The 20,016-nt window shown below is 39.4% G+C and overlaps 1 protein-coding gene across 1 annotated transcript in view; it reads right to left on the reverse strand.

The window, feature by feature from the left end:
• Positions 1–1,164: 1,164 nt before the first annotated feature.
• Positions 1,165–20,016, reverse strand: part of STX12 (syntaxin 12) — a 42,358-nt gene continuing 23,506 nt past the window's right edge. The window contains exons 4-9 of the mRNA XM_060622974.3: positions 17,302–17,439; positions 11,786–11,829; positions 10,363–10,468; positions 5,257–5,329; positions 3,968–4,050; positions 1,165–2,684 (exon numbers count right to left, since the gene is read on the reverse strand). Of these exons, the coding sequence (XP_060478957.1) occupies positions 2,592–2,684; positions 3,968–4,050; positions 5,257–5,329; positions 10,363–10,468; positions 11,786–11,829; positions 17,302–17,439 (537 nt within the window). The 3' untranslated portion in view covers positions 1,165–2,591. The remainder of the gene's footprint in view (positions 2,685–3,967; positions 4,051–5,256; positions 5,330–10,362; positions 10,469–11,785; positions 11,830–17,301; positions 17,440–20,016) is intronic.

The raw sequence follows: 20,016 nt of genomic DNA on the forward strand, positions 1-20,016 counted from the left end.
AGAGAGAGAGAGAGACAGAGAGACAGAGCACGTGCAGGGGAGGAGCAGAGAGGGAGACACAGAATCGGAAGCAGGCTCCAGGCTCCGAGCTGTCAGTGCAGAGCCCGATGTGGGGCTCAAACTCACAAACTGTGAGATCATGACCTGAGCCGAAGTCAGAGGCTTAACTGACTGAGCCACCCAGGTGCCCCCGTTTGTTTTTTAAGTTTATTTATTTTGAGAGAGAGAGAGAGAGAGAGAGAGAGAGAGAGAGCGCGCGCGCAAGGGAGGAGCAGAGAAAGAGAGAAGATCCCAAGCAGGCTCTGCCCTACCAGTGCAGAGCCTGACATGGGGCTCAAACCCATGAACTGTGAGATCACGACCTGAGCAGGAATCAAGAGTCGGACACTTAACCGACTGAGCCACCCAGGCACCCCACTCGTCTAGTTTTTGACCTCCAAACTAATGGTTCTCAACCATGGTTACACATGAGAATTATCTAGAGCTTTTAAATGCCCAGGCTATATATACTCCAAGCTAACTGAATTAGAATCTTGTGGCAGGGGCACCTAGGTATCAGTATTTTTTAGTTTCTGATGGGAAGCCATGGTTAAGAACCACCATCCTAGACCATGATGCCCCCTTCCCCACCCCCCCCCCTCCCCAAAGACAAACAAGGCACAGATAAGGATTCTGTGAACACGTTTATTAAGACCACCTACCACAACCTCTTGGCAACTACCACAAACTCCAGGCCATTTGAATTCTAGCCAAGGTCATATTTGCTACCCATGACCACTAGGTACCACGACCACTAGATTACATAGTATTATAGAACAGAACTATGATAGCTTCATTTAACCCAAACTGAAATTGTTTTTCACAATCAAGAATGTTTTCTTGCCTGAAATGTTACAAATGATGCACCCGAGTCCAGCTTTAATCTGGAGCTGAAGGGGCCATGATTGTAGAACCAAGCAATTAGCCCTGAAGCTGCTGCTTGGGCCACTGACACCGCAGTAGCACCATTCTGTTTTTCAAGGAATGGGCAGCAGCGGCCCTTACTCCACCTCCAAACCAGCCCTCACCCGATCTCCAGCTTCTTGCGGGTCTCGACGTTTCTCAGGACAGCACATAACCTCATAGCTACCGCATCAGGACGTTAACTCATAAAAACTTACTACAAAAGTTTTTAAAATGTTTATTTGTATTAAGGAGTGCAAGAGTACAAAGAAACTTAGGCATTTGGGCCCTTGTTTCCCTACTATTCACATTAGTTTGGTAAAAGGAGATTAACATTAAAGGGAGTGGAAGAAATGAATATAAATATATCCAAGGTAGCCCAATCCTCTAATTCACTAAAGGATGAACTGAAATTGGCCCAAAACACATTTATGTGTGAGTCTACAGAAATTACATTCCCTTTAACTTCTCTAGACCTGTGTGGAAAAGGGAAGTGAACATTTATATTACAAGACAGCAATCTTTTATTGAAACATTTTTTTTTTTTTTTTTTTGTCTAAAACTACGCATGGAGATTAATCTCTTGTTCATAAATTAGGGTAAATCTAACATCACTATTCCAAACCAGTATTATTTACAAAAATGAACCTTTTCTGTATCACCAGGTTCATGGAAATAAATTTTAAACCAACTTCAGTCTAGCCTTTAAAAATCTTCCTGCCATCAAACGGCCAGCAACCCTCATGGGTAAGGGGCAGCCTTTTGACAGCAACATTCATCATTCGCCAGGAATGTAGAACCACAAGTGAACAACAACAAAAAGTTTAAATCATTCCAAACAATTCCTATTTGCTTTCCAAAAGCATGCTTTGTCTAATTCTCCCTTTCTGTACAGACATGGGGAGAGGGACCCCAGAGAGCATAGTAACGTTAATTAAATTAACCTCTTATAAAAGTGAACAAGATGGTTTAGTGTGTGTACAGATGAACTGCTACGGATGACATTAGGAAACAATAAAGTAAACTTTAAGCCCCAGTAACAGGAACCCCAATAAGTGGCCAGCTCACATAGACACTTTTAATCTGGATCAAATGTGCAGTGTTTCACTTTCCAGTTAAATACACTGTCATAATCTTTCAAAAGCAGAAAGAGAATAGGCTTCTTGGGAATTCAAATTAAAATGTTAAATAATAAAAAGTACTGGCTTATAATATAGTTTCTGACAGACTCCGCTGCACTGGGTGTCAGAAAGAAATTCTATCTCAGTTGCTAGTAAAAAGGTGAATCTAGTATACACACAAAATGACAATATTACAAGACTGTAGTGTCACCTGTCAAAACAAGAACATCTAGGATGGAATTTTCAGTAAACACTTGGGATGAAAGGTGATCAGAACACAAGAGAAAGCAAAATCCACATAAATTAATTCTGAATTTGAGAAATCAATAAAATGTATACGTAAATTGATAAATACTGTCTCCATAGGTCACTAATTCCAAGGACTAGTTAGTAGTTATTTTCTAACTAAATTATTACAGGACATTCTGGTGTATGCTCTCTTCTTGTGATCAGTTTGTTCTGGCAAGACTCCATGAAGCACGTGCCCTTGAAAACAGCTCAGCAGAAGGCGGCTCTGAGGCAATCACTTCATTTATAAATTTGCCAGATAATAAGTACCAAGATTACAATAATCACTGACAGGACAAGCACCAGGATACAGATCTTCTTGCGAGATTTTTTCTGAGGAGAAAAATATGTAAGGAGACACTCGTGAAACAAGTAAAATTCTTCTTATCTAAGACTCCAAGATGTTTCATAAATCTGCCTCCTTGTAATTCAAAATGAATTCTATCCATGCATGAATACGGAGAGAGGCATGCCCCAAATCTCGACAGTTATCAGCAGCAGGAGGCAACAGTACGAGTTCTAATTCCTAATACATTTTTGCAAAGGGATTGTTTATACCTCAGATGCTAGGCATTAGTTGTAATAAAATAAGTTACTTGTGCATGTGTATTTTAATAAACGTTTTATGCCTGTTATAAAATTTTATGTTTGTTGTAAAAAATACAGACAAGCAGAAAGAAAATAATCACCTATGGATAAAACTGCTGACATTTTGATTCTATTTCCTTATGATCTTTTTTATCGATGCATATCGTTATTTGACAGAATTGGGATCATACTGTATGATGTTTTTCTCACTTAACATTTTAGCATAAAAATTTAATTCCCACAATATAATATTGAGTGGATGTGTGTAATTTACTTCATAATTCCTTTACTGTTTGACACTAAAGTTGCCATCACTCAGTTTTTAAAAGGAAACACTATTATTAAATACAGATTTCTTTAAGAACATTTCTGGGTAAAATATAACTAACCTAGGAACATGGAAAACGGCTGAAATGCTGTCTATTTCTAAAAAGCGATATAGCACCAAACAGAGGGAATGAACAGTAGCTCCTTCAGCGTGTTTTAGACAAAGATCCAGATAAATGTCACAAATCCGGAGTTTCAGCTAATATGTAAAAGAGAATCACTTCATACAAAGTACAACAATTAACTTCTACTTATTCATAGAAAAAGAACGCCCAAATGATAAACCCCTAATGATTCACAAATAGCAGCTGGAATTGATTTTATGTCCATCCTCTGTAGCAATAGTCAACATAAAGTATCTGCAAAGTCCTACTTTGTACCTATTACTATACTAATCGAAACAAATTTTAGCTGCTCATAATATAAAATTAGCCCTATGCCAGATTTAGGTATCATGCTACCTTATGGGGTTAGCCTCGTAGCAGTGAAGCTCCTGTGTAAGTTTATTCAAGGTTTGATGTCTTTTTGTAGATTTCTCTGTGGAGGAAAATACTAAAAACGGAACTGGGACAGCAATTATGACCACTTGCCTCCAGCTCAAGCCTAACAGGCAAAAGGCTGCAGCTGTTCTGAACGTGTCAATGAGCCGTGATGGCCCATAAATCTGCAGCACAGTGACTTTCTTTGGTACCTGCTTTTACCTGATAGTAGGCAGCTCGCTGTAACTGATCAGTGGCTCTTTCTACATGTACCTCTGAGCTTTCCACATTGGCTTCTATGCTGTCTGCAAAGAAAAAGAAGGGCAGTGGATGTTTTTACCACACTCGATGTTTCAAGATGGCAAATTAAACACACTCCTGATATTGTGGGTTCTGGTTTGACCACCATCTATCCAGCTATCCAGCCATGAAATCAAAAGTTACTAACTGGGTAAGAGAATAGCTCTCTATTCTTTGGAAATAAATAGTGAACTCTTTTTGTGGTAAAGGGTTATGAAGTATGCAACTGACCCACAAATGCTTCAGAAAAAATCGTGTATACACATATATATTTAGAGAGAAAGACTTAGAGCAAATATAAAGCAAATGGGGTAGAACGTTAATAAGAGGTAAATCCGGGTAAAGGTTACAAAAGAGTTCCTGTAGTATTTTTATTTTTGCAACTTTTCTAAACTTGAAATTATTTCCAAATAAAAAAGCTTAAAAAAAGAGTTACTAATCCCAAAATTGTGCAAGTTTCTGGCGATAAAAGCTGGGAAGCCAACAGCTATTTTCCTAAACAGCCAAAGACTTAAAAAGAGGCTATGGAGGGGCGCCTGGGTGGCTCAGTCGGTTGAGCGTCCGGCTTTGGCTCAGGTCATGATCTCACGGTTTGTGAGTTCGAGCCCCGAGTCGGGCTCTGTGCTGACAGCTCAGAGCCTGGAGCCTGTTTCGGATTCTGTGTCTCCTTCTCTCTCTGCTCCTCTCCTGATCACATTCTGTCTCTCTCTCGCTCAAAAATAAATAAACATTAAAAAATAAATAAATAAATAAAAATAAAAAGAGGCTATGGCAAGTTGAGCTGAGTACTCATGGGGGTCTCACTTTTGCATCTACATTTGACACTATAAGAGAAGGGCTAAGAAAATGAATTTAATAATTTTAATTTTTATTTATTAAAAAAATTTTTTTAAACATTTATTCATTTTTGAGAGACAGAGACAGAGTGCGAGCAGGGGAGGGGCAGAGAAAGAGAGGGGGAGACAGAATCTGAAGCAGGCTCCAGGCTCTGAGCTGTCAGCACAGAGCCCAATGCGGAGCTCAAAGTCGTGAACCATGAGATCATGACCTGAGCTGAAGTCGGATGCCCAACCGACTGAGCCACCCAGGTGCCCCAAATTTAATAATTTTTAAATGGCATTCCTAAATTCCTAAGACACATCTTACTGACTTCCTCATACACAAATACTACTATTAACTCACCTTATGGTAAAGGAATCAATGATACATACCAATTAGATCACCCTGATCATGGATCATCATGGCCAAATCTTTAAATATCTGATTGACATCCAAAATGTCAGCCTAAGGAACACAAAAAATAATTAATATTAGGCAACATGTTAGACAATTCAGTTCCTCTACTTAGCTAAAATTTTGGCTATAAACATAACACGTGTTTCTAAGGCTCATAAATCATGCTTTCTCCACAAACTGAAAATGAAAATAATGTTAATTAACATTTACTAAATGCCTACTATGTGCCAAGAACTATACCTGGTAGATAATTCAGCACAGACTCTTAGAGTCTGAATGTCAGCTAGAGAGGACCCACAGTCTTGCTGTGTGAAGTTAATCCTCCACAGTCTTGTACCATCTTGGGCCAGCCTCTCTAAAATGTGGATAATGACGGTACCCATCTCATACTAAAGCACAGAAGTACTAAATAAATTGATATAAAGTTCTCAGAACTGTGTGATAAGCATTTCATAAGTGTTAGCTATTTTTTTTTTTTTTTTTTTCAACGTTTATTTTATTTTTGGGACAGAGAGAGACAGAGCATGAACGGGGGAGGGACAGAGAGAGAGGGAGACACAGAATCGGAAACAGGCTCCAGGCTCCGAGCCATCAGCCCAGAGCCCGACGCGGGGCTCGAACTCACGGACCGTGAGATCATGACCTGGCTGAAGTCGGACGCTTAACCGACTGCGCCACCCAGGCGCCCCATGTGTTAGCTATTATTAATCATTACTTAGTTGGTACCCATGACAACAAAATGAAACATATATTATCCCCATTGTACAGAAAACTGGGGCTCAGAGAGGTTTATGACTTGTCCCGAGGTCTCAAAGATAGCTAGTGGCAGAGCTGAGAACGAAAAGTTCATGATATTTTTATTATGTTACTATGCCTCTATGATATTTACATTAACTATTCAGTAACTGTATGAAGTCAAGTATCTCTGAGGATAATAAGGCTCAGAGAGGTTATATAACTGGTCACAAAGCTGGTCAGTGAGGAAACTAAGTGTTGGGGCCAGAATATCTCTACAGCCTACGCTCTTTTTTTTTTTTTTTCCTTATAAGTAGGCTCCGGGGAGCCCAGCATGGAGCCTATCACGAGGCTCGAACTCATGACTCTGAGATCAAGACCTAAGCTGAGATCAAGAGTCGGACGCCTACCTGACTGAGCCATCCAGGTGCCCCAAGTCCAGGCTCTTTCAATTGCAATATACTGCTTCTCGGAATGGCACGATAAAAAACAATGCCTTGAAAGCCATGACTTCCTAATCATAGCTTAGCAAGACTAGTTCTTACCAGCACCTCAAAACCTCAATTACTTGCTAAGAGTCTACTGTAGTTGGCACAGTCTGCTAGTTGCTGTAGATACAGAAAGACTGACTAGCTACTGGGGTGGGATGGAAGGGGGTGGGATCAGTACTTTCCTTTATAAGTCATTATATAGGAAGTGATTAGTAAATAGTACAGTAAGGAGTGTAGAGAAAGGCTTACAGAAGAAGTAGGACTTGAGTTGTACCTTAAAGCAAAAGAGAAGCCATATAAACAAAAAGTTAACAGAGTTAAAGAGCAAAGAGCCCAGTTGGGTTACAACACAGGTATGCAATTGTGATTTATAATTAGAAGTATATATTTAGTCTTCATCCTGTTCCTGGAGCAGAGCTGTTAAAACCCTTGAAATTTCCTGAGTGATAAGAGAGATAAAATTATCTCTCGTTATTCATAAGAAACCACTTTCAACCACACCTGAGCTTATGTTAAGAACAAGGCTTTTGGGGGCGCCTGGGTGGCTCAGTCGGTTAGGCGGCCGACTTCGGCTCAGGTCATGATCTCGCGGTCCGTGAGTTCGAGCCCCGCGTCGGGCTCTGTGCTGACAACTCAGAGCCTGGAGCCTGCTTCGGATTCTGTGTCTCCCTCTCTCTCTCTGACTCTCCTCGTTCATGCTCTGTCTCTGTCTGTCTCAAAAATAAATAAACGTTAAAAAAAAAAAAAATTAAAAAAAAAAAAAAGAACAAGGCTTTTGGAAAGCCCCTCAGGATGGGGGCTGGTTGCCAGGGGAACCAATCTTCTCATCAGAGGGACTGGAGGTTGACTCAACCACCAATAGCCAATGATTTAATCAACCATGCCTACATAACGAAGCCTCCACAAAAATACTAAACGGCAGGACTGAGAACACTGCTGGGTTGGTGAGCACAGAGGTCCTGGGAGAGTGGTGCACGTGGAGATGGCATGGAAGCTCCACACCCATTCCCCTGTGTATCTCTTCATCTGGCTGCTCCTAAGCTGTAACCTTTTATGATAAAGCAGTAACCTACTGTTTTCCTAAGCTCTAAGCTGCTCTAGCAAATTAATCAAAGCCAAGGCCATGAGAACCTCCAATTGACAGCCTGTCAGAAGCACAGGTAACAACCTAGACTTACAACTGGCTTCCCAAGCTGTGGAGAGGATGCAGTCTTGTGGGATTGAGCCCTTAACCTGTGGGATCTGATGCTAACTCCAGGTAGATAGTGTCAGAATTGGGTTAAATTGTAAAACACCCAGCTGGTATTACAGAATTGCTTCATGTGGATGAAGCCCACATTTGGTGGCCAGAAATGTTAGAAGTGCAGTGTGAGAGTCGAGGAGACACAACACTGTGTTGTTTCTCCATTAGAATAGGGTTTGTGGGGCACCTGGTGGTTCAGCCCGTTAAGTGTCCAACTTCGGCTCAGGTCACAATCTCATGGTTCGTGGGTTTGAGCCCTGCATTGGGCTCAGCGCTGATGGTGCAGAGCCTGCTTGGGATTCTCTCTCTCCCCCTCTCTCTCTGCCCCTCCCCCACTTGTGTCCATGCGTGTGTGTGTGTGTGCGCGCGCGCGCGCGCATGCGTGCACGCTCTCTCTCAAAATAAATAAATAAACTTAAAAAAAGAAAAAAGAATAGGGTTTGTACAGTAGATGTAGGAAATGACTGGAGAGGAAAATCCAGCCCCAGTTAAGGCATCTGGACGTAATGTTGCTGAATCTGTCAAGTGCCCACTATGCTCCTGACATCCACCACCTTACACTGCTTTCCTTAGCTGCATGTCTCACTCGACTCTCTGCTAGAACAGTATTTCTAATGTCAGAGAACCAAGTTGATGATTAGTTGCAGTAGGTGAAAAAGAGAAAAAATAAGACATCTTTGAAGACAATAAAATCATCACAGTTGAGGATGAATTGTTCCATCTCAACACAGACACTTAAAAAAAAATTAAAAAAGAAAATAAAAAAGTGAAAAAAATTACAAATAAAAATTAGTAAAAATTATACACGTGTGTGTGTGTGTGTGTGTGTGTGTGTGTGTGTGTGGCTCAGTCACTTAAGCTTCCAACTTCGGTTCAGGCCACAATCTCACCATTCATGAGTTCAAGCCCCATGTCAGGCTTTGTGCTGACAGCTCAGAGCCTGGAGCCTGCTTTGGATCCTGTGTTTTCCTCTCTCTCTGCCCCTCCCCCACTTATACTCTGTCTCTCTCTCAAAAATAAATAAATATTTAATATATATATATATACACATATATTTTTATTTTAAATATATATAAATATATATATTAAATATACATATATTTTATTTTAAATATATATATTTAAATATATATATATTTTTAAAATATATATTTATAGATATATTTTAAAAAAATATATATTTATTTTAAATAAATATATATTTATATATATATGTATTTTAAAAATATATATATTTATTTTAAATATATATATATAATTTAAATACATATATATATATATATATATATATAAAAAACACAGGAGCGCCTGGTTGGGTGTCCAATTTTGGGTCAGGTCATGATCTCTCAGTTTGTGAGTTCGTGCCCCACATTGGGTTCTCTGCTGTCAGCCCAGAGTCTGCTTCGGATCCTCTTTTTCTCTCTCTCTCTGCCCTTTCCCTGCTCATGCTTTCTCTCTCAAAAATAAATAAACACTAAAAAAAAAATAAACACAAACACCAATGGTCTCTAGGGCAGTGGGGCAGTGAGTCTCTACCCTGAATGTCCATTATAATCACCTGGTAGGTTTGTAAAAAAAAAAAAAAAAAAATCCATGCCCAGGGCCTCTTGTGGCTATCTGCCCATTTTTAACATACAAAAAATAGGAATTTCACAAAATTGAAACTAATAGTTGGTGGGTAAGGGAGGACAGCTGAGCATTTGGAAAAAAAATCTCCAAGTGACACTAAGGTACAGAGTTCAGAGCCACTGCCACAGCTGAAGGTCATAGAGGCGCTCCAAGTTTCTCCTCTCTACAGCCCCCCTCTCCCCACTGCCCCCAGGGATGGCAGTCTTCTAGCTGTGTGGAGGAGAAAACTCCTTAAGTTTAAGAATATACTGGTCATGGGGTTGCTGTGGGTGGCTCAGTTGGTTGAGCATCCGACTTTGGCTCTGGTCATGATCTCCCAGTTTGTGAGTTCGAACCCTTTCTCTCTGCCCTTCCCCCACTTGTGTGTGCTCATGCTCTCTCTCTCTCTCTCAAAAATAAATAAACATAAAAAAAAAAAAAGAATATGCTGGTCACTACATAAGTTAAGGTTAACCTGAAAATCAGGTAAGAAAGGCCTCAAGACCTTTCCCTCAACCCCCACCTCAAAAACTGTTCCTGTTTCTCTGCACTGAACTATATCCACAACCTGGGACTGGACTTTGGGAGGCACAAAAATTAAGCAAACTTTTTGGTCTGCCTTTATTCTGAGGTACTCAGATTAAGCAAAGGGGCTCTCTCCATAGACTCCTACCTGATCTAGAAGTTGACATAGAGGTCTAGGGGCAAAGTATTAACGAGCAATAAAATATATGTTTGCCTTGCTCTGTTCTTCATGCCTTGCTCTGTCGTTCTCGTGGACACCATGTACGATATGGTAATTGAAGAAAGGATTTGAGTCTTTTTGGGCACCGTGGCCGGTACTGTGGTAAGAGTAGTTCAAATTCGCCATGATTACACTGAGATATAATATACAAATCACATAAGGACTCATTTCATGCTTTTTCATAATCACTGAGGGAAAATCCAGGTGGGTTAGAGTGCAGATACACAGAGTCAAACAAACAACACAACCTGGCTCTCACCTCCAGCTGCCGAATTGCTGTTTCTCTCTCTTTAATAAGTTCCAGATCCTGTTCAGTGATGGCCACCTCATCCTCCTGGCTCTGCATCTGGTTCCACTCCTCATGGCTGCAAGGAGACAAGCACATTAGTTGATTCCTCCTCTCTAAGGTGTACACGAGACGCCTACAACATCTCGACTACCAGCAGAGCCTATCCAAGGACACTACTAGGGCTCGAACGCCTCTGGTATCAATACAAAGTCCTTGAGGGCCATGTTCTTCCTATCTGGAGGCGAAGAGCTGATAACACCAAGAAAACAAAGTCTCAGCTCCCATGGGCAAAACAGAGATGAAGCAGGATTATAAGGGACGGGACTCCTTGCTGTTTTCCAGCTGGGGGTACACGTTCTGCAATCTTGCCAGGGCTTACTAGACAAGGAAAGCAGACAGAGACTTGAAGTCAATGAAGCATACTGGCCCATCCCCTCTCAAAGTGCAAGCTGTGTTGGTCTCCCGGGTACTAAATGGGTGGAGGAGAGCAGGCTAAGCGATCTGTCAGTGCTTTTCCAATTTGTCTAACAGAATCACATCCTCTGGTTTTCAGAAAATTCCTTGAGGTTATGCTTTGGGTTAAATGCCTCTCAAAAGAAAACTAAAATAAAAAGCTAGTGAAATGTTTTAACTCTTCTTTTCAGGTACCATATTTAGAAAAAAGGCACACTACATATTATGTTAGACATAAAACACTTTGGAAATCCAGTATTAAGCATTTTCCCAATGGTCGGCATAAATCAGACATCATCTCCACAGTATTTAAAGGGTTTCCTCCATGCGCTAGAGATACAAAGCTGAATAAAATAGATCCCACCAGGCACACCTTTGAGGTGCTCACAGTGTAGTGGGGAGAGACAGATACGTACCTATGATAAAGCATTTTAAGTTCTGAATACCACAAATACATTTCTATGCAATTGGTTAATTCAGTTTGGAGAAGTGAAAAAAGAAGATGTCTTTCAGGTGCAAATTGTTTGCTTTTTTTCTTGTACTGCTCCTAAAAGAATGAGTTGCTTCCGTTTTAGAGATGGGTAAACAGAGACCCAAGAACTTTGAAAAACTTAAATCTGAATAAGAGGTAAAATCCTAATCTGTAGATTCATGTGTTAATACTTACTCCTAGGGAGCCAAGCTCTCTTCCCAACACAAAGACATCAGGGATTCCTTTGGCTTTTTTATTCACCTTGAAATTATTCCTTCCCTAATTCAAAGATCTTAGAAAAGCCCACGGTTTTGACTTTTTAACTTTATTTGGTGGATTATAAATTACTCACCCCACATCTCCCTTTATTTTTCCTTCTTTTCTGTATTGTTTTTTAAAATTAGAGGTAAGTAAAACGTACAGAATCCCATCTCAACCAGCCAGCAGGCTATATGGATAATTCCTTACCCATCAAATGAGACGAGCTGCTCCTCTCTTTGCCTCTCCTCCGCCTAGAAAGCAGATGGCATTATTGCTGCTGTTATCCAGAAATACGTCACAGACACACAAAACAATGCTTCCTTTCGCTACAGTATAAAGAAGCAACATTCCTTGGCTCCAACAGGATCTGTAAGATGACACAGGCCTCTGGCAATCTGTCTCGACTAGGAAATGGATGTGAAGTAGCTAAAAGCATATCTGGGCTCAGAACGGCACCCCTACTGAACAGGACAGAGAGAACATGGGTAGGAGAGAGGAGTAAACAGTAATCATGATAACCTATTTTACAATCTATATGGAGGCAGAATAAGGGAAAGAGTTGAAAACTTGCAAGGAAACAAACTTTCACAACATGTGAAGATTTTTTTAAATGGACATTTATGGCATATCAGACACTAAAGTGGCAGACTCAGTTCAAAAATCTGTCTAATGCATATATTAAAAACAAGAAAAGATTTTAAAAGAGCAATCTATTCCAATTAGAAAAATTGCCTTTTTATAATAGCAATAATTAAAAGAGCAAACAAAATGGAGAAAATTTCAAAATTCAACCCATCCAGAGGAACACTGTGAGGTTTTTTTGGTTGTTTTAATTTTTATTCTTTCCCCAGATCAAGAAAGAAACAAAAACATTGCTAGTGTCCTCAAGCCTACCTATGTGCCCTTCTCCAATTACAAACCCCTTCCCTTGCCCTTAAAGTAATACTACCCTGACTTTATGGTGATCACTTTCTTGTATTTTTAATACAGTGATATGAATCCGTATTTAATATCATTTTACCTGATTTTGAACTTCACATGGAGTTACACTGTTTGTATTCTTTCATGCTTTGATTGGATCACAACCAGATTGTGCCAGATCCATTCCTGATGCTGAATGTAACTGTGGTTCATGCATTTCCTTACTTAGCTGTATATTATAGTATGTGAACACACCATAATGCATTTATCTGTTCTACAACAGATGGACATTCGGAGGTTTCCAATTTTTGACTGCTACAAAAAATGCTGCTGTGAACATTCTAATACATATATCCTGATATACAAATTTACAGTTTTCTCTAGGATAGAACTGATGTGTTCTGAAGTTACAGGCAAAGTGTTTTCCAGGGGTTGCTTCACTTCAGACTATAACTGGCCAGGTAGGAATGTTCCTGTTGTATCGTATCTATAACAACTACCCTCAGTGTTCACAGAACTTAAAATTTTTGCCCTACTTTTGGACATGAAATAGTACCTCATTGTGGTTTTAATTTGCAGTTTCATAACTACTGAAGAAGTTGAGTACCTCTCCATTTGACCATTATTTAAAATAATACTAAGATGTTATTTGCCATTTTCACTGTGTTGATGTTTACACTCATGGAACAAAAACAATGGTGGATAAAACTGCTGGCATTTTAATGCGAATGCAAGGCAGTGGCACCAAACTGCACTACTGTTATTGTATTCTTCATCACTATACACAAAAAAGCCAGTTCGTCCTTAATGAAGCCATTAAAATTATAAACTAAGTATATCTCAAGACCTCAATACAGGTCTTTAAAACATTCCGTATGAGACCTGAAGTACACACAAAGCACTTCTGTGCTGTACAGAAATCCAATGCTTGTCTCCAGGAAAAGCACATGTGTAATTGAGCTGCTGGCTGAACTAGCTACTTCCTTTTAGGGGACATCATTTTACATATTTAATATAATTTATATATAAAACTGTTACAAACTTTAAAAAATGTGTAAACTTTTAATAAAATTTGTCTATATATATAATTACAAACTTCTGTATGTGTGATATATGTATAACAATCTATGGTTATTCACATTGGTATTTGGCAGATAAGTTCTTTTTTTCTTTTTTTATGTTTATTTACTTTTGAGACAGAGAGAGACAGAGCATGAGCGGGGGAGGGTTAGAGAAAGGGAGACACAGAATCCGAAGCAGGCTCCAGGCTCCGAGCTGTCAGCACAGAGCCTGATGTGGGGCTTGAACTCCCAGACTGTGAGATCATGACCTGACCTGAAGTTGGATGCTGAACCAACTGAGCCATCCAGGCGCCCCTGGCAGATAAGTTCTTGAAGATAAACAATGTAAGCTTGTCACCTCAAGGACAACAACGGACAGTGTGTGTTGCCAGTGATAAAAAATCTAGCTTCCAGGGGCACCTGGGTGGCTCAGTCAGTTAAGCATCCAACTCGATCACAGCTCAGGTCACAATCTCACAGTTTGTGAGTTCCAGCCCCTGATCGGGCTCTGAGCTGATAGCGCGGAGGAGCCTGCTTGGAATTCTTTCTCCCTCTCTCTGGCCCTACCCAACTTATGCTCGCTCGCTCTCTCTCTCTCTCAAAATAAATAATAAACTTAAAAGAAATCTAGCTTTCAAATAAAAAAACCAGAATGCTGGAAAATTTGTATCTACCACTTGTGAACTTAAGAGTTTCACAACTCTCTCAAAGTCTCTTAAAGATTTTTCTGATAAAACTGAAGATAACTATATTACCTTTTGATATTGTATACTGAAGTATATCAACATTTGGAAGACCTGCATAACTTGGGGAATCAATATCTTCCAAATGATAAATACATGATATAAAAATCATATGTGGATAAAAGATCCAATCAAAATACAAAACAGACCAACACATTTGGATGTACCAGAGTACATCCAAAAGCAGTTATTTTTAATGAAAATCTAATTTATATTTATGTTAATATGTAATGGGTTTATTATTTGTAAATGAATAAACATTTTTAAAACCTCACAGTTTTAATTTCTAGTATTTATCAGTAGATACCATTCATACAAATAAAAGCTCTCTGGCGTCCCTAATGATTTTAAGTGTAATATAGGGTCCTGAGATCAAAAAGTCTGAGAAACCACTGCTCTATTGGGTTGTATCTTTTTCATATTGATTCATGGGAATTCTTTCTATATTCTGGTTACTACTAATCCCTTGTCAGGTATACATATAGTAATATCTTCTCTCTGTTTGTGGTTTGTCTTTTCACATATTTACCACTTTCTTTGCTCTTCATTCCTTTCTGCTTTTCAGACTTTCCATCTGAGTTCACCGTCCTTCTCCCTAAAGTACATTTTTTAGAATGTTAAGTAAGGTGTGCTGAGAGTAAACTCACTTTTGACTGAAAATGTCTTTAATTAGCCCTCATTCTGGATATCTATTTTCACTGGGTTTAGAATCCTACGTAGGCAGTTATTGTCCTTTAGGACATTAAAGACAGTCCTTGACTGGCTTCCACTGTTGATATTGAGAAATCAACTGCCAATCCAACTACTGCATCTTTGAAGGTATTCTATAGTTTCCCTGGCTATTTTTACAATTTTCCTTTTTCTTCAGAGTTCTGAAGTTTCTCTCTGATGTATCTACATGCAAGTCTTTTATTTATTCGTTTTGAGATTTGTTTGCCTTTTTGAAACTGAAGATTAGTGCCTCTCATAAGTTCTAAAATATTACCAGCCATTATCTCTTCAAATATCACCTCTGTTCTAAGTTTGCTCCGCTCTTATTCTGAAACTCCAATTAAAACTAGGTTAGATCCTTCACTTCATTCTCCATTTCTCATAATCTTTCTTCCTATTTAACTTCTTAACCCCGTCCTACATGCTGATACATAATATCATAAGATAGAAAATATCAGGGCACCTGGGTAACTCAATTGGTAGAGAGTCCAACTTCGGCTCAGGTCACGATCACAGTTCGTGAGTTCAAGCCCCGCATCTGTGCTGTGCTGACAGCTCAGAGCCTGGAGCCTGCTTCGGATTCTGTGTCTCCCTCCCTCTCTCCCACTGCCCTGCTCATACTCTGTCTCTCAAAATGTGAATAAATGTTAAAAAAAAATTAAAAAGAAAAAGATAGAAAATATCTTCTATTTTCTAGTTAAATCATCAATCAAGTTTTTAGTTTCCATATTTTTCAATTCTAGAAAATATTCTGACTCTTTTCCAAAGTTTTGTATAGTTTCCTGCTTCCTGTAGATGTTTTCAAAATTCTTTTACTTTGGGGCGCCTGGGTGTCTTAGTTAAGTGTCCGACTTGGGCTCAGGTCATGATCTCACGGTTTGTGGGTTCGAGCCCCGCCATTGGGTTCTGTGTTGACAGCTCAGAGCCTGGAACCTGCTTCGGAATCTGTGTCTCCCTCTCTCTCTGCCCCTCTCCCACTCGTGCTCTGTCTCTCTCTCAAAAAGAAAAACATTAGAAAAAAAATAAAATAATGACTTAAAAATTTTTTCTTTTATTTCTTTAAACCCAGTAAGTTACAGTTATCTTCTAATTCTAATATATGAAGTCTCTGTAGGTCTATTTCACCTCACTGTTGTTCCTACTAGTTCTTGTTCAGAGTTACTTCTTTGTGTACTTGGTTATTTTTAACCCAGTGCTGATCATTATGCTACAAAAATTGTTTGAGGGTATTCTTTCAGGGCTAGGCTTATCTAACAAGAAAGGATGTGTACTCACTTCTGCCTGGCACCTACATACTCTACCATTGCAGAACTACTTGAAGCTTGAGGCTTTGGGGCCATTCATGTAGTATGAATTTGGGCAGTAAACTTGCTTCAAGGTTCCTTTGTGCTACAACTTATTGTCTGAATGTCCCCTCTCCCCTGCTGTCCTCCACCACCTGCTCAGCTCAGTGCTAATGCAATCTTTTTGTGGGAAAGAAGGGCTTACTTTTGGCATACCCATCCCGAAAAGAATATGGCCTTTTAGGGTCCAGTTTAATTGGAGTAGCACCTTCTTTTAGATTCCCCACCTTGTGTGTACTCTGGGTTTTGACTTTTGTTCCCCCTCAGGCCATAAAAACATCAAAACTGAAGTTCAAGTTTGTCGTCCGTAAACGTACTCCATGCAAAAGCAGTTTCAGTGCTCAGCTTACCTCTCTCTATGGATCTCACCTTCTCTTAGATTTTGACCTTAATATTTTCATGACTCTTTTATACTTCTGATAAAATTTAGTATTAGTTCATTTCAAAGAGAGGTCTAGTCCAAATAACCTCGCCTGCTGTATTCTAGAAAATAGATTCATTTTTTTCTTTTTTTAAGTCTTTAAGACAAATATAATAACAAAGAAATTGCATGCAATTCTACCTGTCACTTTTTCAAAACTTTGTGCATATTCCTTTCTGGTCTTTGACCATATGCATACATATTTTATTTTAGTTTTCATTTTAAGTAGGCTCTTCACCCAACGTGGGGCTTGAACTTATGACCCTGAGATTGAGAGTCACATGCTCTACTGACTGAGCCAGCCAGGCACCCTGCATACATATTTTGTATATAGGTTGTACCAATCTGGCATTTTCATAGCAGCTAATGTCTCTGTTTATTATCACTGAGGTGTGTGTGGGGGGGAATGGGGATAATAAAAGCTAATGGTCAAAATGGTCAGAGTCAGGAGGAAAAAAAAACCCAACAACATGGAAAAGAACATCATGAAATTGCAGAAGTCTTCTTTTGGGAATAAACTTACCGAGAGACGAGATCCAGCTCTTGCTCTGGCAATACTCTCCTTTTCTTTTTCAGATACCCTTCTCTGCACAGCCTGGAAATTATTTAAGGCTGCAGAGAAGTCATTCATGAGGCGTTCTTTCTGAAGTTTCTGCTGGCGCTAAGGAAATAAATAAGGACTTGAAATTTCACATTAACCCTGAATAATGTGGCTTTAATTCCCATTAAAAGCAAAACTAGTCCCCCTCAAGATTTCTAACCAAAAAAATTACTATAAAATAAGGTCTTCCTTAAATGAATACATTTGTTCTTTGCTAATTTAAATCCCTCATGAATACCATAGGCCAAGTTTGAATTTTCCTTCTTTCCTCTGACAAACCTGGAAACTGTGTGTCATTTACCTTGTAAGGTAATTTCAGAGAGAATTGCAATTGAGAATTTTGGTTCCCTGGAGAATCTAAAAGCGGAATAAATAACTTTAGGCCCAGAATGAACCCCAAAGAGATTGTTTTATGTTAAAACTATTCATCTATATGGAGTACATAGCTTCCCCCCCCCCCCAACTATGATAATCATTTTCCTTTATACTGTAATGAGGCTTAAAATCTTTGAGAACCTGAAAACTACTTTATTACAGGCTCTCTTTGCTAAGCTTACTGATTCTATGTCTCAAAAAACACATACTGAAAGGACTTGCTATGTGCTGAGAACACAGAAGTAAAAACTCATCCCTGAGCTCAAACGGCTTGCCATCTACTTACAGATAAAGGATACAGACACACAAGTCACAACTCATTATAAATAACTGCTATAATCAATTAATACTATAGGAGTTCAGAGGCAGGTATAATCAGTAAGAACTCAAGTGGTCAAAGATAAATGCCAAGCTAATCAGTTTGGGATTCAACTTCTGAAGAACACAGAGCAACAAAAATGTCTGAGCAAGAAACGTTGATGGGTACAAAATGATAATTTAGAAGAAAACATAGTCTGCCACGGTGTACAAGATGGGATGGAAAAAAGAAACAAGTCAAAAAGAGTATTGCAATATTCTAGGTTAAAGGTTAGGAGGACATTGTATCAGTAATGGGAACGCAAAGACATGAGTTTAATAAATTTTATGAGTTAGTGACTGGCTGTGCAGCAAGGGGTTAAAGTCAAGAATGACTCAAATACCACACATGGGAGAGTTATGGTAATACTGAAAGCAAATTTAGATGAAGAAAGTTTCTCCTTTTCTGGGATTTATTTTCACATAAACATTATAACAATAAGTGGGAAAAGCCATAATTCCCTAATCTCACTATCCAAAACTAATTTTTTTTTTTTGAGTAGGCTCCATGCCCAACGTGGCACTTGAATTCACAACCCTGAGATCACGAGTTGCATGCTCCACCGACTGAGCCAGCCAAGGTGCCCCATAAAAATACTATCTTTAAGTATATCATAAACATTTTCCATGTTATCATACTCTTCATAATTATGGTCTTCGTTACATAATACTCTACCAGGTTGATCTAGTAAATTTTATGTAAACATTCCTTCTAGATTGTTCCCAGTTTTTAACTATTATAAATAAAGTTAATGTGAGCCCCGCTGTAAGTGCTAATATTAATACAGTGTTTACAATGTATCGGTATGGTTATAAGTACTTTACATAATAACTCACTTAATTCATACAACAACCTATAAATTAGGTACTATATATATTTTACAGATCAGAAAACCAAGGCACAGAGAAGTTAACAATTTGCCTAGGATCACACAGTCAGTAAGTGGAAGGGGTAGACTGCAAATCCAAAAAAATCCGTCTCCAGACTATAGTTTTTTTTCTTCAAACTTTTTTCCTTAGGATAAATTTGCAAGAATGGGAATATTAGGTGAAAAGGCACAAACTTCTTTATGACAATAAGTATTATCAATCAGCTTAGTTAAGGGGTTTGGGTCAAATGGGAAGAATTCAGTATAAGACAACACATAATTTTTGATGAAAGCAGATTAAAGTGGGATATTAGAACAGGAATTGGCAATATGGGCCTAGTCCTTAGAGGTTAGGGGCTAGGGCTGGGAAAAGATCTGGGGGTCAAGTTCACAAAGGTCACAGAGAGCTCATAAAAGTAGATAAGCCTCTTGAAGGAGAAAGCAGAGGCTAAGAAAATTAGAGGGTCAATGGCAGAGCCTTGGGACATGCCCACTTCTAGGAAGACTGAGAGTCAGAGAAGAAGGCAGAGACTCCATCTAGGGAAAGAGAAAAGAAGCCAGCAAGGGATACCAGAGTTGGGGGACAGACTGAAAGGGGATCGTGGAAAGAAGAAGAAAGTTTCAGTATAGGCAAGATGGGCTGTTTCAAATGAAACAGAAGAGTGACTAAACACTCCAAAAAAAGCGGGGGGGGGGGGGGGGGGGGGCCTGGGTGGCTCAATCGGTTAAGCATCCAACTTCGGCTCAGATCATGATCTCTCGGTTTGCAAGTTCAAGCCCCACATTGGGCTCTGTGCTGACAGCTCACAGCCTGGAGCTTGCTTCACAGTCTGTGTTCCCCCCTCTCTCTGTCCCTCCATGCTCATGCTCTCTCTCTTTCTCTCAATAATCAATAAACATTAAAACAAAAAGAAAAGAAAAAAGGGGGTAGGCACCTGGGTGGCTTAGTCGGTTGAGCGTCCAACTCTTGATTTCAGTTCAGGTCATGATCCCAGGGTCGTGGGATTGAGCTCCGTTATCAGGCTCCATGCTGAGC

Source organism: Panthera onca, chromosome C1, assembly GCF_046562875.1.
Source record: "Panthera onca isolate mPanOnc1 chromosome C1, mPanOnc1 haplotype 2, whole genome shotgun sequence".
Taxonomy (NCBI): Eukaryota; Metazoa; Chordata; class Mammalia; order Carnivora; family Felidae; genus Panthera; species Panthera onca.